This window comes from Trichomycterus rosablanca, chromosome 5 (genome assembly GCF_030014385.1).
Source record: "Trichomycterus rosablanca isolate fTriRos1 chromosome 5, fTriRos1.hap1, whole genome shotgun sequence".
Classification (NCBI taxonomy): domain Eukaryota; kingdom Metazoa; phylum Chordata; class Actinopteri; order Siluriformes; family Trichomycteridae; genus Trichomycterus; species Trichomycterus rosablanca.
The window spans coordinates 4513968-4539337 of record NC_085992.1 but is presented as its reverse complement, the minus strand read 5'-3'; the positions used below and the strand labels follow the sequence as shown (position 1 = coordinate 4539337).

Below are 25370 nucleotides of genomic sequence, written 5' to 3'. Positions count from 1 at the left end.
CAAGATACAGTTGTCTTGGTACTTCTCACCAGGGCGCCGCCACACATGCTGGACACCATCTGAGCCAAACAAGTTTATCTTGGTCTCGTCAGACCACAGGGCATTCCAGTAATCCATGTTCTTGGACTGCTTGTCTTCAGCAAACTGTTTGCGGGCTTTCTTGTGCGTCAGCTTCCTTCTGGGATGACGACCATGCAGACCGAGTTGATGCAGTGTGCGGCGTATGGTCTGAGCACTGACAGGCTGACCTCCCACGTCTTCAACCTCTGCAGCAATGCTGGCAGCACTCATGTGTCTATTTTTTAAAGCCAACCTCTGGATATGACGCCGAACACGTGGACTCAACTTCTTTGGTCGACCCTGGCGAAGCCTGTTCCGAGTGGAACCTGTCCTGGAAAACCGCTGTATGACCTTGGCCACCATGCTGTAGCTCAGTTTCAGGGTGTTAGCAATCTTCTTATAGCCCAGGCCATCTTTGTGGAGAGCAACAATTCTATTTCTCACATCCTCAGAGAGTTCTTTGCCATGAGGTGCCATGTTGAATATCCAGTGGCCAGTATGAGAGAATTGTACCCAAAACACCAAATTTAACAGCCCTGCTCCCCATTTACACCTGGGACCTTGACACATGACACCAGGGAGGGACAACGACACATTTGGGCACAATTTGGACATGTTCACTGTGGGGTGTACTCACTTATGTTGCAGCTATTTAGACATTAATGGCTGTGTGTTGAGTTATTTTCAGAAGACAGTAAATCTACACTGCTATACAAGTTGTACACTGACTACTCTAAGTTATATCCAAGTTTCATGTCTATAGTGTTGTCCCATGAAAAGATATAATGAAATATTTGCAGAAATGTGAGGGGTGTACTCACTTTTGTGATACACTGTAAGTTATAATGGAATAAATGATTTAATTATATCATTTATAATATGAAGGTTCTTCAAAAAGTTTCTGCACTTTTTTAACTCTATTTATTAAGAATTTCAAAACAAATGACATCACTTTTCTTCACCGTCACCTTCTGATGCAATTTTCCAGCATCGTACCAACTTTTTAATGCCGTCAGCAAAAAAATTATGCAGCGCTGCTTTCACATCATCATCACATGAAAATCTTCTTCCCCTTAAAGCTTCCTTGAGCGTCCAAAAAGGTGGAAATCAGATGGAGCTAAATCCGGACTATAAGCATCTCTCAGTCTCTCAAATACGAGCGATTACGACTCCTCCCTCCCTCACCGCTTATAACCACAATATAAAAGTGCGGAAACTTTTTGAAGATCCCTTTATGAGCACTTTATTATTACAACAAACCCCATGGTGCAAAGAAATCCCAACAAATGAACGAAAAGCAGTCTATAAATAGCTATATTATTAATCGTACAGGCCAGCAGCAATGACCTGTGGATGAACATGTAAAGATTTCCCTTCATGGGTCAGCCATACTGGCCAAAAGATTGTAACGGCATTTCGATCCAGGCCAGCCGTAAGATTAACCCAAGGAAAAGATTAAGTGCCCTGCTACCTGCCACCCAATACCACCAGGCAGCAAGAGGGCTGGAAATCAAGTTGGTGTCGTCCCGAAATCCCTACAAGCTGTACTAACTAGTATGTTAAATGAGAGCCCTGCTTATAAAGTGGACAGTACTGCTGCATGCTTGGAGCACCATGAAATATTTATTTATTTATTTTATTGGCATTTTAACGTCATGTTTTACACTTTGGTTACATTTTAATGTCAAACACAGTCATGGACAATTTTGTATCTCCAATTCACCTCACTTGAACATCTTTGGACTGTGGGAGGAAACCGGAGCTCCTGGAGGAAACCCACACAGACACGAGGAGAACATGCAAACTCCACACAGAAAGGACCAGGACCGCCCCGCCTGGGAATCAAACCCAGGACCTTCTTGCTATGAGGCGACAGCACCATGAAATAAGACACAGCCTCTCTGCATTTCAGAGAGTTGGTTCGTTCTCAGATCTGTATTCTCAAACACCCCTCATGACCTCAATGAGAAAGAGAATGTGAGAGAGAATGAGAATGAGAGAGAGAGAGAGAGAGAGAAGAGAGAGAGAGAGAGAGAGAGAGAGAGAGAGAGAGAGAGAGAGAGAGAGAGAGAGAGAGAGAGTGAGAGCCCTTAAACATACAGATTCCCGGACATTGTGATGCATTTTATTTCGCACTAAAAGCCGCGTGTGAAGTTTTGTAATTCTAACAGCGGATGTATATTGTAACACAATCCGTCCAGTTAAGTAGTTTTGTAACACGTGTGAGTGCTGCTGGTTCGAGGCATTAAGTGATGTTAAGTGTGTGTTGTTTTTGAGAGAGAGCTGGAAAAAGAGAGAGTGGAAACCTTTTCCCCCCTCATCACTTCTCTCACTTGTGTTAGGAGTTTATTTAAAGTGGAAAAAAACATTATTTATTTATTTATTAATTTATTTTGTGTTCGATGCCAGGTTTATACCTTATATCTGTGGCAAGATATATAGTTTACATATGTCATTTATTCTGATTTTTTTGTCAAGTGTTGTTCGTAGATTTATTTATTACCATTGTAACGTCATGTTTTACACTTTGGTTACGTTCATGACAGGACCGGTAATTACTGCTTACACAAGATTCATCAGTTCACAAGTTTAATGTCACACAGTCATGGACAATTTAGTATCTCAGTTCACTTCACTTGCACGTCTTTGTACTATGGGAGGGAACTGGAGCTCCAGGGGAGAACATGCCAACTCCACACAGAAAGGCTCAAACCCAGGACCTTCATGCTCATGCGAGTTCTAGGTTCGAAGCAATATTTTAAATAAATGAATGTGCTTATACGTAGTTTCATTAGATTTATTAATAGTTTACTTATAATCGTACTATTAGTATACGGTAATATGAGGTTGGTGCCACCTCCATGTTTCTACACTCACTGTCCATTTGATCAGCTCCACTTACCATATAGTTCTACAATTACTGACTGTAGTCCATCTGTTTTTCTGCATGCTTTGTTAGCCCCCTTTCATGCTGTTCTTCAATGGTCAGGACCACCACATTATTTAGGTGGTGGATGATTCTCAGCACTGCAGTGACACTGACATGGTGGTGTGATTTTAAATACCGTGTCCACTCACTGTCCACTCTATCAGACACTCCTACCTAGTCGGTCCACCTTGTAGATGTAAAGTCAGAGACGATCGCTCATCTATTGCTGCTGTTTGAGTCGGTCATCTTCTAGACCTTCATCAGTGGTCACAGGATGATATTTTTGGTTGGTGGACTATGCTCAGTCTAGCAGTGACAGTGAGGTGTGTAAAAACTCCAGCAGCGCTGCTGTGTCTGATCCACTCATACCAGCACAACACACACTAACACACCACCACCATGTCAGTGTCACTGCAGTGCTGAGAATCATCCACCACTTAAATAATACCTGCTCTGTAGTGGTCCTGTGCAAGTCCTGACCATTGAAGAACAGGGTGAAAGGGGGCTAACAAAGCACGCAGAGAAACAGATGGACTACAGTCAGTAATTGTAGAACTACAAAGTGCTTCTATATGGTAAGTGGAGCTGATAAAATGGACAATGTGTGTACTGATCGGTGTGTATATATAATATTGTTAGAGATCGTATTACGCTCACACTGAAAGATGCTGAGATCCAGGTGCATGGTTAGATTTGCCCTGTTCGATGGTCTACACTCTCTACGGTATACCTAAAAGTCTGCACACATCACTCCCATCCATCATCAGGTACACTGGCTTCCAGATACAGAACCGGACCTCTAATAAATCCTGCTGGTCATTTATAAAGCCCTGCAAGGCCTTGCTCCGGTTTATCTCTACACTTTGTTACATCGTTATGCCCCATCGTGCAGTCTAACGTACTGATATTTTGGTCTGTTGTTCCTAAATACAGGTTTTCCACTATGGGTCACAGGTCCTTTAGTGTTGCTGGCATATTCTCTCTGCCCTCACCCAGTCGCTCCTCTTCGTCTCTCTGCAATTTCAAAGCTCAGCTGAAAACCCACATTTTCTATAAATACTTTAGCTCCTGCTAATGGTTATTGTTTTGTGAAGCGAGATTGGGTTTGTAAACTGCGCTATATACGTATAATTCATTATTATTACTATTAAGAGGCTGCTTTATTTATTAATACTGATTTCCAGTTCCTATTCGTTTTTAGACAAAAGCAAACACATCCAAAAAGAACGGTGATCCCATCCATGTTTAGCAGTTTTTGCTATTCACAAAACAAGAGTGAAGCAAGTCTGCGTAAACATAGCCGGCGAGTCACGATGAGCAGAAGGTCAGCCTGTCTCCACACTCGGATACGAGGGACGGTCATTATTTCCGTGATTTGCATGCCATGACACTTGGAATGATAAACTTCACGCACGTTCTCTTTCACCGAATGCAAATGGGCCTCGGCTTAGTGCATCAGTTAGCCGACGGCCTGCGGGTCATTTGCCTAAAGTCTCTTTCCCTCATGTGCTAGAGCTTCGTTTACTCTTCAGTTCAGGTTAGTGCACTATATTCTGACCTGAACATACGTCTGTGTGAAACGTATCACCATCCGAAGCTGATGGGATCATTATTAGCGATCAGCAATCTTGCTCTCCTCTGATATAAACACTGTTCTTGATTGACTAAGCACATGTACGATGCTGTAGAAAAAGCTTGGACTGGTCCAGACATGGACTCCACAGGACATCCGAGTCGCATGGTACCTGAAACGATGACTTTACCAGCAGGTCCCTCACTGCAGTGAATCCTACTCACTTCCACGAGTAAACAAAATGTCCTAATGATCATGGGGCAAACAGAATTAGATTACATTCTGACTGGCCTGCAACTTCGCATCCATGGTGTGTTGGGACACTGGTATTACAATTATCTGCAATTTGAGCCACAGTTACTGCTGTTGGTCTGTGTCCCTCCTCAGAACACTGTCGGTGGGTACTAACTACTGACTAGGGCTGGGTATCGGCACTAATTTCCTGGATCGATTCGATTCCGATTCACAAGGTCCCGATTCGATTCGATCTTCGATTCGATTTTTGATTCGATTTTCGATTCAATTTCGATTCAACACATTTAGGCATATTTGAGTTACATTAACAGGTTTTGTTTAAATATGTACAGATGTACAGAGAACAAATGTGATAATTGTACAAAGAACACTCATTATTAAAAATATTTGTGTATTTTGTTTACATAAATAATTAATCCAAAACAGAAAACAGTAACATTAATTTTGTATTATTATTTTATATGTCTGACACGCTACAACAGTGTAAATGTAATGTAAACATACACCGGGCTGTTGAACAGCTTATGCCAAGTTTACACGACACGACACTCTGATTAACACCTGGTCGCTGTAATGTTCACACTACACGACTGATGGGCGATGGGGGGTTTTACACTACACCATCTATCACCAGGGGGAATCACAGGCGAGCTTCTCTGCTCTCCAAAACTACGTTCTGTCACGAAAACACACGTGAGAAGTGATGAAAGGTTTAATGATACCACGTCCAAACATGCACATCAACAAGTAGCCAGAGATCAAAGTTTGTGCGCTGATGAAATAAATGAATCCGAGTGGATTTGGCAACACGAGCAGCATGGCTTGTTCTATAGTGAGTTGGAGGTTAATAAATATTATGTTTTGTAGAGAACGATCAGGTCAGAAATACTGTAAAACTCGCGTGTGCTGATGTATTCTGATAGAAACTATATTGCGCTCCACCACCTGTTTACAACCTCGCCCCTGTGTTTCCCCTCGCTGTTTCTCACACTGATCGAGAGCCGAGTTTTGATCGCAGAGCGAACACCGAGTTCCTCCCGAATCCAGCACCGACCCGTCGCCGAGCGAAAATCAGTGCAAAAAGTTGTGTAGTGGTCAGAACTCGAGCTTCTGCCATGCTGAACTGATGTGCAGGTCAGATCTCGTTGCATGAAAAAACACTGGCTGGTCACGCGAAATTAAAGGGGGTAACAGATTTCCGTGTGCACCGTAAAAAGGGGTGTATTTAAAAGATCGATCTCGCGTTTATATGAATCGATATCGGATCGTTCAAATAAAGATCGATTCGAATCGAAAAATCGATTTTATAAACCCACCCCTACTACTGACCACAACTGCCTGTGAGCATTTCTTGCACTTTTTTGTTTCTGAGACACTTAAACCCAGTCGTCTGGCCATGACCATTTGGCTCTTATCAAAGTCACTCAGGTCTTTAGTGCTGATCGTATCTGCTGTATTCAACAGGTGAACTTACAATCCCACAATAAACCTACTGTAGTAATAATTGTTTAAATACTGGGGTAAAAACATACCAAATAAAAGGCCCTATTAAAAGCTAAAGCAGTATGTAGGCTACCTGTATGTGAGTACAGTAATCACAGTAATGAGAAATAATGTGGTTCACTAACTGTATGTAACTAACTCACTATCTCATGATGTGAAACTGCACTTTAACATCCAAAAACATAAAACTTAAGACAAAATAAGACAGTTTTTAGGTAATCTAAAATACAGTCACAGTTTCCCCTCTCTAAATTTAAATCATTTGAATAGTGAATTTGTACCGACAGCCCTAGGGTCCTGAGCATGTGACGGACTCGGTCATTAAAAATCTCACTTACCTATGTTGGGGTGCTTGAGCAGACGACAGATACGAGCTTCTCGTTCCAGTTTCTGGTGATCTGTGGAAATAAACGCAGAAATTGGAAAAAACCCCAAACTTTGAAATATATCATTTAAGATTGAACTTTTTAAGATTTAACACATTACACATTTTATTTATTAATTTATTATGATTTTATGTGATGTTTTACACTTTGGTTACATTCAGTTCGTTACTGGTTACTCAAGATTCATCAGTTCATGTTCAATATCAAACACAGTCACGTCCAATTTTGTATCTTCATTTCAGCTCACTTGTCTTTGTACCACAAACTACCGAAGCCGGAGCTCCGGGAGGAAACCTACGCAGACACGGGGAGAACATGCAAACTCTACACAGACCCGAACCGCTCCACCTGGGAATCGAACCCAAGAACTTTTTGCTGTGTTTTATAATCCACTATAAAACACCTATCTTACAAGGTTCCTTTAAAAAAAAATAAAACTACGTTTTCAGAAGTGGAGCTAAGACATTTCCTGAGACGTGGTTGTGCTGTCACTAGGGGAAAAAAGTGTTTTTAAATGTTTGTTGAAACTAAAAGTAAAATATCATGTGCTTTTATTTGCATGAACGTGTGTTGTTCTGTCTCCCCTCTCCAGTTTAAATCTTGGTGGCAGCTTGTAGTAAAGCAAGGAACCAAATGCATTAGATTTTCAGGGGGCTCAGAGAGAAGCTCTTAAAACACGGCTCACTGCGACTCTGCGAGTAAAACCACGACCATTTTTGCATGTTGAAGAAGAAAAAACAGTAGAAGTGGTTCTAGTTTTCTTGTGTTTATACATGTCAACCCTGGTGTGATCGCTCTGTTCCTCTGTTAGTTCTGTTCGTTACTGTAAGTGTGAAGCTTCCTTTCCATCTCTGGTGAACCAAGTAAGAGGATCGTGACCTCCTGAGTGGGGGGGGGATAACACAAATATCGACATTGAAAATGACCGTATTCGTTATATCCAGTGTGCTTCGGATACGCAGGTTACCATCAGTGTGTATGCAGCGGTGACAAAATCCGTTCATCTCACGCACTCAGGTCACCACACTTATGCATGGTGTGTTTCACCAGCACATCCTTTTTCTTCGCTAACGCATGGCTCAACAGTTTTACAGGGATGATGCACAACATTTAAATTTTGTGCAAATGAAGCGGTAAAAACAATGCAACTAAAGGTAGCAGCATGACGAAGTTATTTCATCAGCGAATGCAGTCAGTGAACTATCGCAAAGAAGAACAGACGGTCTTTATTTATGTACAAAACTACTTTTTATTTAAGTAGGGCCTACAGAATTATTTTAATGTTGGAAGCATCCGACTTCACTTAAGTTACAAGCTGTATGCTGAGTGTGCAACTGTATTATGACTGTAAACACAGTTACACCGATCAGCCATAACATTAAAACCACCTCCTTGTTTCTACAGCTCCACTTACCATATAGAAGCACTTTGTAGTTCTACAATTACTGACTGTAGTCCATCTTTTCCTCTGCATGCTTTGTTAGCCCCCTTTCATGCTGTTCTTCAATGGTCAGGACCCCCACAGAGCAGGTATTATTTAGGTGGTGGATCATTCTCAGCACTGCAGTGACACTGACATGGTGGTGGTGTGTTAGTGTGTGTTGTGCTGGTATGAGTGGATCAGACACAGCAGCGCTGCTGGAGTTTTTATATACCGTGTCCACTCACTGTCCACTCTATTAGACACTCCTACCTAGTTGGTCCACCTTGTAGATGTGAAGTCAGAGACGATCGCTCATCTATTGCTGCTGTTTGAGTCGGTCATCTTCTAGACCTTCATCAGTGGTCACAGGACGCTGCCCATGGGGCGCTGTTGGCTGGATGTTTTTGGTTGGTGGACTATTCTCAGTCCAGCAGTGACAGTGAGGTGTTTAAAAACTCCGGCAGCGCTGCTGTGTCTGATCCACTCATACCAGCACAACACACACTAACACACCACCACCATGTCAGTGTCACTGCTGTGCTGAGAATGATCCACCACCCAAATAATACCTGCTCTGTGGTGGGTCAGCATGAAAGGGGGCTAACAAAGCATGCAGAGAAACAGATGGACTACAGTCAGTAATTGTAGAACTACAAAGTGCTTCTATATGGTAAGTGGAGCTGATAAAATGGACAGTGAGTGTAGAAACAATGAGGTTTGTTTGTTTATTTACTGGTTTAATGGCAACACACTGGCTACGTTCATGGCAGGATCATTGAATATTTCCTTTTTTAATGAGTCAGTCGTTCTTGTTCAGTTTTTGTTTTGTGTGTTTTCAGTTTTATATTCATTAAGTGGTTGACCAATGAAAGCAGGCTGAAGCTGGACAGATCAGGACGATGTTTACTCAACACACCACACGCCTGATCCTAGCTAGCTTAATAAAACCACCGGAGGATTCGAATCAGCTGGGATTTTACCAGGAACAGGATAACGCTCAAACATCCACGCGCACACGTAGCAAGCCAATAAATCACGATCTGTACAAGATGCCAAGTTCACCAGATGAACCGAGAGGCTCGGAAACAAACCCACACGCCGCCTGCTGTGACAGAGCTGTAATAAATCAAACTTACAGGACCCACGCGGTGCGACCGCGCGACGCAACACACAGGAGACGTGTGTGTCCACAAATAATGAAGTGTGTTTGTGTGGGGTATTCCACACACCCCTATTAGAGGGGGCGGGGGCGAAAAAAACAGAAAACAAGCACGAGTAACGCTCGGTCAAGGTGGAAGGGTTGGAATATCGATAAACATCATTCATTCATTTTATTTACGGCATTTAGCAGACGCTTTTATCCAAAGTGACATACAGTACTGTGACAGTATACCGTCTAAGCAATTGAGGGTTAAGCGCCTTGCTCAAGGGCCCAACAGTGGCAACCTGGCAGTAATGGGGCGTGAACAGGTGACCTTTTGATTACTAATCCAGTACCTTAACCACTAGGCTACATCTGATCTTAAATATGCAATGTGAATAATAAAGTATAATTTATCAAACAGTTTAAAAGTAGGGCGGCACAGTGGCTCGGTGGTCACCTCACAGCAAAAGGTCCTGGGTTCGATCCCCAGACGGGCGGTCCGGGTGCGGAGTTTGCATGTTCTCCCCGTGTCTGCGTGGGTTTCCTCCAGGAGATCCGGTTTCCTCAGGTTAGGTCAGGTTAATTGGGGACACTGAATTGCCCTATAGGTGAAAGGGTGTGTGTGTGTGTGTGTGTGTCTGCCCTGCGATGGACTGGCGCCCCCTCCAGGGTGTCACAGTGTGCCCTGCACTTATTGAAAAGCTGAGATAGGCTCCAGCACCCCCCACCGCGCGACCCTGATTGGATAAGCGGTTAAGAAAGTGAGTGTGTTTAAAAATAAGACCCATCTAATGTACTACTGCTGCTGACTGACCACTGTTTATCTGGTCAATCAAGGTGAATCGGGCTTTGAAACCAAACATATTATCATGCTAAAAGTTGCCACTATAGTTTGAAGGAATTGCTGTCATCAAAGGTGCTACATGGTCAGATGCTGCGACATGCCAACGATGCTTGATTGGTACTGGCATCACCACATCATCACGCCGCCATGCGTCTGAAATACTGACACAAGGCAGGTTGGGTTGGGCCAAAATCCGACCCTATTCACGTCGTGTCGTGTCACTACGCTGACATCCCTTTGTGATGGTTGGCTGCACAGATAGGTCAGCTTTCTCCAATGCCCTCTGTTCTCTTGTCTCATGTAGCAGACTAGCTCCTGATAACACAATCCACGCCGTGCTGCTGTCAATCCAGCTTGTTCTTGGTCTGTCTCACATTTGAGTCCTTCCACAAGTCCTCAACAATTAGGGGTATCTAGGTCTACCACTGGGAGCTGTGGAAGGGATTTGTAATGAAAATAGTAATGAAAGGTGACCAGCACCTATAAAAATTGTCTGTAGTCTTGTATAATTCTGAGATTATTGGGATTTTGGAAAGATAAATGCTGCTCTAATGGGACGGTGGGTAGCACTGTCGCCTCACAGCAAGAAGGTCCTGGGTTTCGATCCCCAGGTGGGGCGGTCCGGGTCCTTTCTGTGTGGAGTTTGCATGTTCTCCCCCTGTCTGTGTGGGTTTCCTCCAGAATCTCCGGGTTCCTCCTACAGTACAAAGACGTGCAAGTGAGATGAACTGGAGATACAAAATTGTCCATGACTGCGTTTGACATTGAACTTGAACTGATGAATCTTCTATTTTATTTCTGCATTTTCTCCCAGTTTAGCGTGTAGTCAATCAATCTGTCTTCCGCTGGTGGATCGCTGATTGCAGTCCAGGTGGGTATATCGCTGCTCACGACGCTTTTTTTTTTTCACCCATGATTTTGCACAGACGCCTCTATCTGCTAATCAGGGTCCTTGCACAGCGTAAGAAGACCCCACCCACATAGTCCGGTCATCCCGCCCGAGCAGACATGATAGCCAATTACATTTACATTTTTGGCATTTAGCAGACGCTTTTATCCAAAGTGACTTACAATTATGACTGAACACGATTTTTGAGCAATTGAAGGTTAAGGGACTTGCTCAGGGACCCAACAGTGGCAACTTGGTGGTGGCAAGGCTTGAACCGGCAACCTTCTAATTACTAGTCCAGTACCTTAACCACTAGGCTACCTACTGTCCAATTAGAGTCTGCTGCAGGCACTGCGAATTATGCCCGCTAGATGGCGCCCAGCCGACCGGTGGCAACGCCGAGTTTCGAACCGAGGAGTTCAGAATCTCTGCGCTGGTGTGCTAGCAAAATATCCCGCTGCGCCACCTGGGCGTGCGAACTGATAAATCTTGTGTAACCTGTTACTACCCTGTCATGAATGTAACCAAAGTGTAAAACATGACGTTAAAATCCTAATAAATAAATACACCTGGATGTGCTGTAATATCATAGCTTTGTAGATAGAGTCAGTGTGTTATTAAAAGTGAATGGTTTGTTATGAAGAGGAGAATCAGACAACAGCGACCACAGACTGTTGAGCAGCTGAAAGTTCCAGCACTAACGAATCAGATTCCTGTTTGTGTAGCCTTTCGTAACATGTCCCACCTCTGTGTGAATGTATTCCCATACGGTTATTATAGCCGACTCTTTTGACACCTTCGGTTGAAAACCCCCGGTGTAAGGTTAGGGAACGCACGCATACACAGTTGCAGTAAAGAGGCAGAGTGCTAGTTAGGCTGTCATATCCAGCGGCAGCGCAGTGTTGGTTGGAATGCTAATTATGCGCTTGAGGCAGGGAGTCCTGCCGGGCCGCTCGCTCACATCCAAGTAAGGGGTTTTAACATCGATGCTGCTGCAACGGTTACAGCACCTGAAAACATGCACAGTCATAGCCTGGATTCCAGAAGAGCCAGAAATCTTGCTTGTTTGTTATTGACCAAATACTTATTTTCCACCATAATTTACAAATAAATTCTTTAAAAATCCTACAATGTGATTTCCTGGATTTTTTTTCCTCATTTTGTCTCTCATAGTTGAAGTGTAGCTATGATGAAAATTACAGACCTCTCTCATCTTTCTAAGTAGGAGAACTTGCACAATCAGTGGCTGACTAAATACTTTTTGGCCCCACTGTACCATATAGAGACACTTTGTAGTTCTACAATTACTGACTGTAGTCCATCTGTTTCTCTGCATGCTTTGTTACCCCCTTTCACCCTGTTCTTCAATGGTCAGGACCCCTACAGGACCACCACAGAGCAGGTATTATTTAGGTGGTGGATCATTCTCAGCTCTGCAGTGACACTGACATGGTGGTGGTGTGTTAGTGTGTGTTGTGCTGGTGTGAGTGGAGTTTTTAAATACTGTGTCCACTCACTGTCCACCTGTCCACTCTATCAGACACTCCTACCTAGTTGGTCCACCTTGTAGATGTAAAGTCAGAGACGATCGCTCATCTATTGCTGCTGTTTGAGTCGGTCATCTTCTAGACCTTCATCAGTGGTCACAGGATGCTGCCCACGGGGCGCTTTTGGCTGGATATTTTTGGTTGGTGGACTATTGTCAGTCCAGCAGTGACAGTGAGGTGTTTAAAAACTCCATCAGCGCTGCTGTGTCTGATCCACTCATACCAGCACAACACACACTAACACACCACCACCATGTCAGTGTCACTGCAGTGCTGAGAATCATCCACCACCTAAATAATACCTGCTCTGTGGGGGTCCTGACCATTGAAGAACAGGGTGAAAGGGGGCTAACAAAGCATGTAGAGAAACAGATGGACTACAGTCAGTAATTGTAGAACTATAAAGTGCTTCTATATGGTAAGCGGAGCTGATAAAATGGACAGTGAGTGTATGGCTCAATGTTATGGCTGATCGGTGTATAGTGTTTCAGTCTGTTCTATTTGGTCTTCCTCTCTTCATCCTCCATCTGTTTTTGTTTATTTTTTTCACCATAATGATGAAGCCTCTCTCATCTGTAAACACTGTCATGCTAACGTTACCTGGCTAACTCGTAAGCTGCATCTAATCTGAACGGCACTCCATAGCGCTTTTAGCGGCGAACTATATCACATGATTTGCGTCCTATTGAAGCCTACAGCTGTTGTATTAACTGTGCTACGGTATAGTGGTATATTAAAAATCCATACCGTATGAGGGATTAAAGACAGTATACCGAATGTACGTCATTACTGGTATGGTTTGGAGCAATATCATACTTTTAAAGTACTGCAAAACTTAAGAAATGAACGAGGCAAACAGTACAGAGTGGGTCTCAATGTACAATGTCTCAATGTACAGACGCCATCGATCAGCCCGCAGTGGGGTAATACTTAAACATATAAACATAAAAATAGTTCATTTCCTAAGCAAAATGCAAATCCTCCTTACAAATAAGTACACAGCGCACTGCGTCCGTAGTTTTACAGAACAGGATTATGTAAGAGTGTGTGATTAAGACTGCGTACTGCCAGATGGTTGGTGTTACTACGTCTCACTCAGTCATGGATTATCCTGTAACGTGTTTCATATGCTGGAGATTTCACAGCAGTTTAAACTAAACTGTCTACAGCACACACACACACACACACACACACACACACACACACACACACACACACACACACACACACGACCTATTTAATGAGTTTACTTTATAAATAAGTATATTAGCTTGCAGCATTTACTGAACAAAATCAACACGGCTTTTTCCAAAAAGCAAACACGCTCACCAAGCTGTTTACATGTAAATAAAAATGGATGGTGGTGGCTTAATGGTTATGGTGCTGGTCTGGACTGGTTTCTCTACATGCTTTGTTTGCCCCCTTTCACCCTGTTCTTCAATGGTCAGAATGCTCTCGATGACTTCGTCTCAAAAGCTAATGGGGGCGTCACGGTGGCTAAGTGGGCAGCAAGAAGGTGTGTGGAGTTTGCATGTTCTCCCCGTGTCCGCGTGGGTTTCCTCCGGGTGCTCCGGTTTCCTCCCACAGTCCAAAGACGTGCAAGTGAGGTGAATTGGAGACACTGAATTGTCCATGACTGTGTTCGATATAACCGTGTGAACTGATAAATGTTGTGTTAAGACAAACTACCGTTCCTGTCATGAACGTAACCAAAGTGTAAAACATCACGTTAAAGTCCTAATAAACAAACAAACAAACGAAAGCTAATGGAAGTGGTTCGGATTTCGTCTGACCAAACCCAGTTAAGCCCAAAACTTTTTTACTGTTTCTAAATTGAGGGGAAAATCGGGGAGAGAAAAAGAGTTCAAGCTCGAAGTTCATTAACCAAAGCGGCAAATAAGCGCATCACAGCCCGTCTGATAAGAACCATTAACCAACCAATGAACGACATGGATTTCACTGTTTTACCTCTCAAGTACTGAACAGATAAACGAGACACGGGCGACAGTCACAGCCAGGCGCTTTAAACAAATGACAGAGTGGATAGAAAATCAGAGACAGTTGATTGCAGCAGCTGTGAAAAACAAGCTGGCATGAAGCTCGGCGTCGCGAGGCTTTGATTAAGGCCGCGGACGGACTGGAGCGAAGATTTACAGAGGTGGAGGCCTGGCATTTGAATGGCTTTCAAAATAAATAGGACCCTTACTTTTTAATTTGACGCTAGCCAGTCGGATAAATAATTAAAACAGTTGCCAGGATACCTGCTGAAAAGCTCATCCACGCTGCCGAAACGAGACGATCCAAACGCCGATTTCGACCCTTTGTATCAGTTCTAGTCTTTTGGCTTTTGATCCTCACATGCACGACAATCTAGAGAAAGTTCTGTGTTGGACAAATCCTCACAGTCTGGGAACATCGTCAGAGCAGAAGGAAGCCCATTTTCGTCAAGGTTAACCCCAGCTGTGGCCCTCCCCAAATTTCACTATGGGTGGGTGTGCGACACTGATGTGTTGGCCTTTCCAATCAGACCTTACTCCAATCCCTACAGTCTCATTGCATAATATCAGTCCTGCATCTATAAACCATTCTTGCTGTGCACTTTACCCCATCTGCCATTAATTGTGGTTGGGTGGAGAGTCCTTTTCACTCTCTGCCAGTAGGTAGCTTTGCTATCCCAACTGTCTGCTGTGTGACCTTACTTTTACGACCATTTGTATTTAAAATTTAGGGCTGCCGTGATCGGTCGACCTAATCGATGACAATACTGTTAATATTTTAAGTCGATGCATTGTTTTTAAAACGATGTTTTTCATCTCTACAACGTTTCCATTCATATAAGCGTTCATATGATTCCCTCAGCACTACTTGCTGCTTGCGTGACCTAAGTCGTATTTGGTTTGGTCACTGGTTGCCGGCATTAAGCGCCGTCTTAAAAAAAATGCCGTCTGCAGCAGTCAGAGGACGATGGAAATTTTGGGAATATTTAAACTGGCACAAAACAAAAAGCTGGTTTGTACACTGTGCAAAGCTTTGATGGTACCACGGCGGCACCAGCGCCATGTTGCACGTCTATATGTTTCATTACGCTTCTTAAATCACGGAGATCTTGGAATACCGTATTTCTTAGTGAGTTCAGTTAGTCCCGTTAGGCTCGTGATTTTAGCGGTTGCCGCGGCACTGTGAATGTGTAGGTTAGAATCTGGGCTCAATCTGTCGTTACTGTATGCTGGACTTAATGAGACGTCCTGACCTCCGTTTCATTTCTGCTATAAGTTGAAGCACTGTGCTTTGTGTACTGAACGCCATAAACACGTGCTGCACCTTGTTAAATATGGAGCACTTGAGAATGTGATAATATGGACATAAACCCTGTTTACATTTAGTTTTGTGCCGTATTATTACGCCGTACAGTTTGTTGTTAAAATAAAAGAAGCTTAAATGAGATTCTGAATGACATTTTTTGGAGGAAAATTAATCGTTAGATTAATCGATTAAATAGTCTATAGATTAATCGACTAATCGATTAAAGAGTCTATAGATTAATCGACAGAAAAATAGTCATTAGTGGCAGCCCTGTTAAAATTTTAAAGCTTTTCTTCTGGGCTTTTGGCTTTCTTCATGGTAAGCAGGTCAGTCATAAATTACAAGCTGAAGTGTTTATCCAAACTGATAAGTTAAACTTTCCAGTCGGCGCTTGGGTGTGACTTTTCCTTAATGATACAACGATACAAACCCTGCAGAATCCTTCCACTTATAATATATATATATATATAAATATATATATAAAACTGTAATACGTAGTCTAGCACAAGACAATAGATCATTAAGTGAAAGTCTCAGGGGCAGGTACACAGAGCGTCCACCGTCCCGAAATAGATCTGCAGCTTTTGTTTCTCTCGTGGCAGAACAGGCGGGCGAGGCTCATGTATCCCGTCTTTCATCACTGGGGGTTTAATTAGTTCTGAAAATCCCGTCAACGCTGAAGTGCAACTAGGCTAATCACAGGAGAAGAGAGAGAGAGAAATCAAAACCCAACGTTTCACCGAGCTTCAGGTCATCGCTGACATTATAGTTTATTTATTAGGATTTTAACGTCATGTTTTACACTTCGGTTACATTCATGACAGGAACGGTAGTTACTCATTACACAAGATTCATCAGTTCAGCACTCAATTTTGTCCTCCGCTGCTGAGAGATACCAGATTGCATCCGAGGAGAGCACGTCGCTGTACACGCCTGCTCTTCTCGCCCCTGCATTCTGCACAGGCTTCTCCTCCGCCATCAGGCTCCTTACACAGCGTATGAAGACCCATCCACCCACACACAGTCCGATCGTCCCACCCTGGCAGATACGGTGGCCAATTAGTATCTGCCGCAGGCACTGCCAACAATGCCCGCTAGATGGCGCCCAGCCGACCGGTGGCAACGCCGAGTTTCAGACAGAGGAGTTCAGAACCTCTGCACTGGTGTGCTAGCAGAATATCTCCTCGGTTTAAGTTTTTAATGTCTTAATATTATATTATACATTAAATTAGCACAAGCTGGTGTGTGCCAAAGCCTGACTCAACAGAACTCGGCCTCCTCAGCATTCACACGTTCATTATATTCCAACTAGAGCTCCTTGTTTGCAAACCCCACACAGAAAGGACCCAGACCTGTCCAGCTGGGAATCAAACCCAGGACCTTCTCGCTGTGAGGCGACAGTGCTACCGACTTAGTGACCGTCACGCCGCCAACCCCAAGTTTAGGGTAGAAAAGCAAAACTATATACAGTGATAGAGTTATAGGAACAGAATCTGCAGCACATCAGACCAGTAAACACCCACAAAACCACCCGACAAACTGACAACACAGGCTAGTTACATAACTGTTTCCTCTAATGCTGCTACTACCGCTATTGATCAGATGCCATACAAAATGTCACTGTACCTGCGTATAGTGACAATAAACATGCTATTCTATTCTATTCTTTATTCAATGGTGTTTAAGCATGAGTGACACACCTCTGAATTGTAAGCAGGCTACATCATGTGCTGTCGGCCGGTCGGGCGCCTATACAGACATGATCGGCTATGTGTGGTATGAGTGGCCGAACAGCCTAGCTATTGGGAGCTGTACTCGTGTACATGTATTTTATATCATTAATTTATGATATTTATTTGTTTATTATTTAGTTGTTTTACGCTGTGCTTACACCATGGTTATATTCACGACAGGAAAGAAGGATAATTCTCACGTCAGTCTATCATCCTTGTCAAGTCCTGTTCTTATGTGGTTCTTTACATGAATACACGACCTTTTTTAATGCATTTTCCCAATTTTCCTTCCAAATCTAGTCATATCCAATTCCCCAGCCGCATTTCGCATCCTTTACTGCTACTGTCTTCCACTCCTGGCCGAGGAGAGCTCTTACTAGCACACGCGTGCAGTATCTCACTGCTTCTTTTCACCTGCACAAGGAGGGTTCATATGGAGATCTGTATCGCGCACAGAGTCACGCATCGACCTCCATTATCCCCCGTCTCTGCGCAGATGCCAACGATCAGCCAGCAGAGGTCGTAATCGCTGCAGTTATGCATTCCCACCCTAGGGCGAACCAATCGTCGTCTGTTCAGGCACCCAGCCTGCTGGTAAAATCAAGAACTTGACCACACGGAGTGTTAAAATGAACTGAGATCTTTGACTCTGGAGAAGTCGTACATTGCAGATATTTGATGGTTCGAATCTTCATAGAAGATAATAAATAATAACCAGGCTCAGATTTTTAGAGCTGCTTATTTGTTTACTCCACCGTGTGAAGATATACAGACTATGACAGGAACAAAATGGCCTGCCATGTTTATGTATCTGTATTTGACAGCGCCAGTGTTTTATCTTTCACTGCGCTGTACCTAACGAACGCTCGCTGAAATCCACAGCTAAACACTCAGCTTCGTTTGTCGCTGGAAAGCTACGTGTAAATGAAATCCAGGTTCTTTCCTACCACCCCACCCCACCCCACCAACCCACCCTGCCCTGGTCAGTGAACAAAACCGTCATAATCGATCCTGAACCAACACGATAACACCAACAGAGCGATCGCCCCAGGGTTCGCTTTAATCCAACTAAATCACATAGATATAAACAGCGGACCCAGCTACAAATAATAAGAACAGAAGTCTCAGTCAGTCGTGGGACTCTTACCTCTCGCCGTCAGCTTCTTTGTGTTGATAATTTTAGCTGCATATTCCTGTAATGTCGATTTCTTCACACATCGTCGGACGATGGAGAAAGCGCCCCTGTCGAGTCAAGAAAAACGAGACAGCAGTTAAACACTGCTAACAAGGACAGGCTTTGTGCAAGTATGCTAATAACACAGAGTCAGAATGACTTCAGGCAATGAGCAAACTATCTGAATTTTTATTATATTATTAATTAGAACTGAACTCTTTAGAACTGCTTTTTTTATCCTGTATTAGAATTTATCCCGTCACAAAACCAGTTTTTCCAAAACACACAGAGCTAAACAAGGGACATGTTTATAAATTGCACCATACAGGTCATTACAAAGGTCAACAGGTTTACAGACGTCTGGGATTGACTGGTGCAGTCTGATAGATAGATGGACGGACAAACGGACGGACAGACAGATACTCTATTTATCCCAAAGGAAACGCAACCTCTCCCACCCACAAAGCACAGCCAATCTGGCAACAGTGACCAAGGAATGACCACTCGATCAGGTAGAGGCGAGTAAAACACTCTAGCACAACGAGCTGACATCTCAAACCTCAGCTCTACTACCGGCCAGCCAGGCGCCTATATGAACAACATCGTCTGAGGGTGGAAATGCCAGAGGAAACTCCACATCACCGCTGCAATCATGACCTCTGCTGGCCGAGCGATGGCGTCTGCACAGAGACGGGGGATAATGAAGATCTGTACATGACTCTACATGACGCGATACAGATCTCCATATGAACTACAGCTACTGCACACGTGTCAGAGGGGGACGGAGTGAGGTCAGCAGCAGTTTGTTTGTTTTTATTAGGATTTTAACGTCATGTTTTACTCTTTGGTAACATTCATGACAGGAACGGTAGTTACTCAGTTAGTGTCTCCAATTCACCTCACTTGCATGTCTTTGGACTGTGGGAGGAAACCGGAGCACCCAGAGGAAACCCACACAGACACGGGGAAAACATAAGGGGTGTGTTCGAAAACCTAGTGAGCTGCCTTGCTGTCTTACTGCCTACATAGGCAGCTGCCTCAGTAGAGAGGATTGTAATAAGTCAATGACTTATAAGTCAGGTTATTCGAACGCGCTACTTAGACAGCGATAACATCGGGTTTAGCATTTAGCATCTTGCCATTCAAACCAATGGATTGAGGTAGCACAGCACGCTAACATGTCAACATAGCATCTCCCTTCATGTACCGATTACGGTCACATTTCCTGACGAGCCCGAACTTGCAAATAAAAAAACTCGGTACAAGTTTATACAAGTAAAAAATCAGTAAGTTTTAAAATAACTCTTTTTTTTTTCTGTGAGAGAAGAGCACCCGACCCGCAATGAATGCTGGGATTGCCTTGATCACTAAGGCAGCGTCGGATGCTCACTCGTTTCTGAGTCAAAATAACATTGAAGTATTAAGATGCCTCAGTAGTGAGGATAATAAGGCATCTAGGATTTCGAACAGCCTCCTTCTCGGGAGCGCGCATAGGATGACGTAAAATGCTGTCTATCTAGAGAGAGAGCTAGCTTTTCGAACACACCCAAAAACTCCGCACAGAAAGAACCCGGACCGCCCCGTCTGGGGATCGAACCCAGGACCTTCTTGCCGTGAGGCGACAGTGCTACCCAAAATTTCCTCTAAGATCATTAAAACGTGTCTGAAACCAACCAGCAAGAGATCAATACATTCAGACAAAACCAAATCAAGAAATTAGAAACATGCTCCTCAAACCACAGAGCTGTTTTACGTAAGAGTGCATTACAGCGTGTTGCAGTACAGAAACCCACGCACGGCTGGCACACCGGAGCCAAGCTCAGACTCGGTTTGTGCAATTCAGCCAAAACTGGTATATTGGCGATTACGCTGCTGCACACCGCGCCTGCATTTCCTCTCAAACACATCCAGAGAGATCTCGGTAAACTCGTATAAATCATGGATAATGAGCGCCGTGCATTCATTTGATCGGAATGGCTTTCGGATGGAGACGTACTTCCAAAAACGCCGATCGTGGCTGCACTGCTAAAGGTCAAGACTGCAATGACAGTGAATCATCACGGTGTGCAGCCTTTCACACTAACTTTACAGATGATTCGTTTGCATTTCGGAATATTTTAGTTAAGAATTAAGTACACTAAAGTGAGGAACTGTACGCAAGGCTGACATTAGCTGTACTGATCGCCAGGTGAAAAATGAAATTGTGATTACACAGTTTCACTCGGTAATGCGTTTTCCAATAAATGGTGACGTTTTTTGAGAATAAAGATGAAGACTTCCATCTACAGTAGGGATGTAACGACGCACCACAAGACAGTTAAAAATCGATTCACACGTGTAACGATTCAAATCGGTTTACATGTATAATGAATCGATATTCACTTTAAACAGCAGAGGGCGCTGGCGCTATTCACCCTGCCTGGTTGACGTCACTACAGGGATGCCAGGTTCGGAATTTTCCAGCCAAATGTATTTATGTGAGGATACTTTCTTTATTTGTATTATTCATTTATTTATTTCATGTGGGATTTGTTTCATTTCAGTTTTTTTTTTTCACAAAAAGGGAAACGTGCAGCATCGTTTTGCATAGTTTGTAGCTACCGCAGAAATAGAAGGACATTCATTATATAGATAAATAAAAGATAAGCGCAAATACAGTATTTTATTTTATTTAAAGAGAAATAATAAAAGGAAACTTTGTCATAATTTGTCTACAATTAAATTTTACTTTAAAAAAATTAGGAAAAAAATCGTATCGTGAACCCAGTATCGTGAATCGCATCGCATCGTGGGTAGAGTGTATCGTTACATCCCTAGTCTACAGTCGTCGTGGCTGGGCAATTTAGAGAAGCATGGAAAAAAGAAGCATCGATAACCTACAACATTCTGCTTCAACTAAAAAGTCCGAGCTGGTTTTCCATTCAACATTTGTTTGATATTTAACATTTAAACCTAATACAGACTTAAAATAAATGCAGTTTGTTATAAGCCACTTTAGCATTCTTGTACTAATAACAAACTGATGCTGGTGTGCCTGGAGATCGAGGATTTCTTTATTTGTGAGATACGGAAGTTAAACTTGACCAAATACTCTACGTCCACTTTAACACCAGTAGGTTATGGCTATAATATTTCGACTTGATTCTTGAAATCAAAATCCAAAAAAAATTTTTTTTTTGTAGCCTTAATACTAGGGATGTAACGATACACTCTACCCACGATGCGATTTATGATACTGGGTTCACGATCCGATTTTTTCCTTATTGTGTAAAAAACCTTAAATGAAATAAATCCCAAATTAAATAAATAAATGAATAATACACCTCACATAAATACATTTGGCTGGAAAATTCAGAACCTGGCAACCCACACACAAACTCCACACAGAAAGGACTCGGACCGCCCCACCTGGGGATCGAACCCAGGACCTTCTTGCTGTGAGGCGACAGTGCTACCCCCCACTTAGCCACCGTGCCGCCCTAACAGATTAAAACTTGCTGCCTTTAGAAAACAACTTTCTACGAACGTGTTCAAACTCAGACCATCAGTTCCACCTTAATTAAGGAGGAGCTGTGCAGATGTGCCTGAGCACGATGAGCTGTATAAATAAAGCACACAGCAGTAACTCGATCAGGCTAAACGAAAATCGCCGATCGTTACGCTCCTTAAAATGACTGATCGGTCCGTCTCCGAACGTCACTTATGCTAACTTTATGATTTATGAAACATCCGTATTTAGAAGCACTGCGGGATCGGCGTGCCTACATAACTCAATAAAAATCTATGATCGGTAACTAATTTTAGTTTTATATAAAGATGATTATTTCAGTAGAGATGAACAAAAGGATCATAATGTGCAGGTGCTCCAGACGTCATCCCAAAATGGATTAAACTGCATAAAGATGAGAAATGACTTGTGTTACAGTGAGGAGAACCTGTCATGGCACTCTGGTTACTGCACTGTACTGAGGCCCAATAATAATCCAGCCTAATAATAATGGCTACATGTCCATGATATGGACAAAAAGAAGCATACTGACATTTTAGGGATGTCCTGACCCCTTTTTCTACTCCAATTCTAACATCAAGCATGCTAGCACACCAGAGCTGATATCTCAAACCTGTCAGATTGACTCTCTGTACGTGATACAGCTTGCTGCGAGTCTGTCGCCGTCAGGTGAAAAGAATAGCTTCATCTCTGGATCTCTGGCTCTCGGTGGTCAGAATCAGTTGAAGGCATTTATGAAAGCGTTCAGTCTATAGCTCATAGCTGCTAAGATCCTGGTTAGAATCTCAGTGCCGCTGTTGGCCAGCCGGCCGTCTATACAGACATGATTGGCTATGTCTGAGGGGGGTAACATGTGTAACATAGAGCCTCCACAAGGGGGCGTTTGCATACACGTTTATTTAATTACAGCGGTACCTTGAAACTCAACGTCAGTTGGTTCTGGGAGCGGTGTTGAGTTTAAAAGACGTATTTTTTCCCATAAGGATGTTTGGGAAACCTGTTAATGTGTCAATGGTCCTGTGGAGCTGCATTAGTGCTGGACAATAATTCGATATCGATATATATCGCGATAGAAAATGTTTCAATAACGGTGATATAAAAGCATTTCTGCACGCAGGTGTTCCCACAGGGACGCAATTCAACAGCGCATCTCAAGCGAGTAGTTCTCCATCAAAACAGTGCAGTTACACACTCAACATCAATGTCAACCACCAACACAATGACAGAAAAAGTACTAGTACTGAGTACTAATACTACTGAGTACTAATACCAGTTATTAATATTAATTCTTATTAGTTGTGGCGCGCTGCGAATAAAGGCACCAACGGGACATTCGCCTTCCACTGTTGCCAGATTGGGCGGTTTTCCTCCTAATTGGGCGTTTTTTTTTCAAAAACAATTTAATAGCATTTAAATAACACTTCTATTGAAAAGAGAATATTCAGTTTTAAGAAGCCCCAGCATTGTAGAAGGCTGTTAAGAGTAAAGTCAATGTTCAATGCTGATTTAGCGTAACAGTGTTGGTCAGAATGTATCATATTCTTGAAAGAAAATTAAAATGTGTTTTCCATGCATTCACACTGGCATGTTCTGGGGTTCAATTGAGTCTCATCAGTACACACAAGTTGGCAGCCAAATGATCAAGTATTGCAAAGGAATATCTTTGAAATTCTGTTAAGGTTATAGGTAGAGATGGGACGATCGGGGTTTTTGGCACCGATTGCGATCTCCGATCTCTTTTCAGGGCAATCGGACGATAGTCGATTTCGATCGGGGGGGGGGGGGGGGGGGGTGACATGCAATTTTTAGCGCAAAATCAGCAGTAAATAATAAAGTAACCAAACAATTATTTTTTTCACCCACAGGAGACATATCTTATTAGTCTAACTGACCACACACACACACACAGGTTTAATGTTATCCAGTTTAGTCTGAAAAAAACTTAAAAAGAGCCTCACAGTGAAAATAAACCGAAAGCAACAGCGTGTGTGTGTTTCTTTAAAAAAAACGCTTTGTTCACAGTGTCGCTTTAAATGATTCTGATTCAGGAGTCGAATGTGACGCGTAAGTTTCTCTCCCCGTTTTTACTGTTATTAATAAATGCTGTGGTTTTAAATAAACACCAGCTACTACAGAACATTTTGTGTGACTCTTTTACATTAAAAAGCTTCATTAAACTGCTATTACCACAGATCTGTAACCGAGTCAGACTCGTTCCGTCTGTGGAGCTAAAAGTTCTGATTACCCTAAAAGTTTAGCAGATGATCCTGAACTAACGAATTTGGTAATGAATAAACTTTTGCCTCTGATTGGCTCTGTAACGTTTTCTGTTCTCATCTACATCACAAGTAAGAACCGCTTACGATTTACCAAAGTGAACCAGGAGTTTATATAACGTGCTGATAGAATCGACTCAGATGTGACCGGGTTGAATTATCTTTTTAAAGTAAATATTACAATCAGCAAAATTACATCGTATGTATGATGCACAACGTTAATGATGTTATTTTAGGTCATGAAGAGCTTTCACGATGGTTTCTGTACGATGGTTGATGAATGGTGATGTGATGGTTGGCGCGTCGTAGCTCAAAGTCTGGATCAATCCACTGAGCTGTTAACTTAACATGATCTTTATATATCACACGATCGGATCGGCTACTTTTAGGAAATATCGCCGATCGCCGATAGCATATTTTGATTAAAAATCGGCCGATACCGATTCATAGCCGATCGATCGTCCCATCTCTAGTTATAGGCTATATTTTAGTTTTTCACAGGGAAAATGAGAAAAAATAAAAAGCTTATTATGCTGGGCTAATTCTACATTACATTCACTGCCTGTATAGGTGAACGAGTGAGTGACCAAAACACTACTAGATCAACAGCCACTTGCCACATACAAAAATAAGGTATCAGACAGTTTCTGTGCCGCCCCTGTGTGAGCAGTGGTCTCAGTCTGGCCACCCCTATGGAAATTGTCTGGCTCCGCCACTGTCCACAGTAGAAAAAGAAGCAGATGAAATAGCTGATAAGAGATGAAGGACTGATTCAGTCGTGTATTCAGCTTGTATTTCTTGCCAGAAACCAGAACAGGTACAG

At 42.9% G+C, this 25370-nt stretch overlaps 2 protein-coding genes across 10 annotated transcripts in view; both read right to left on the bottom strand.

Annotated features, from left to right (window-relative positions):
• Nucleotides 1-25370, bottom strand: part of myoz1a (myozenin 1a) — a 294151-nt gene that overhangs the window by 70365 nt on the left and 198416 nt on the right. The window lies entirely within an intron of this gene.
• camk2g2 (calcium/calmodulin-dependent protein kinase (CaM kinase) II gamma 2) overlaps nucleotides 1-25370 on the bottom strand; it is a 67461-nt gene that overhangs the window by 37010 nt on the left and 5081 nt on the right. For all 9 annotated transcript variants that reach the window (XM_062995532.1, XM_062995533.1, XM_062995534.1 and 6 more), the window contains exons 2-3: nucleotides 18737-18831; nucleotides 6659-6718 (exon numbers count right to left, since the gene is read on the bottom strand). In XM_062995532.1, the coding sequence (XP_062851602.1) occupies nucleotides 6659-6718; nucleotides 18737-18831 (155 nt within the window). The remainder of the gene's footprint in view (nucleotides 1-6658; nucleotides 6719-18736; nucleotides 18832-25370) is intronic.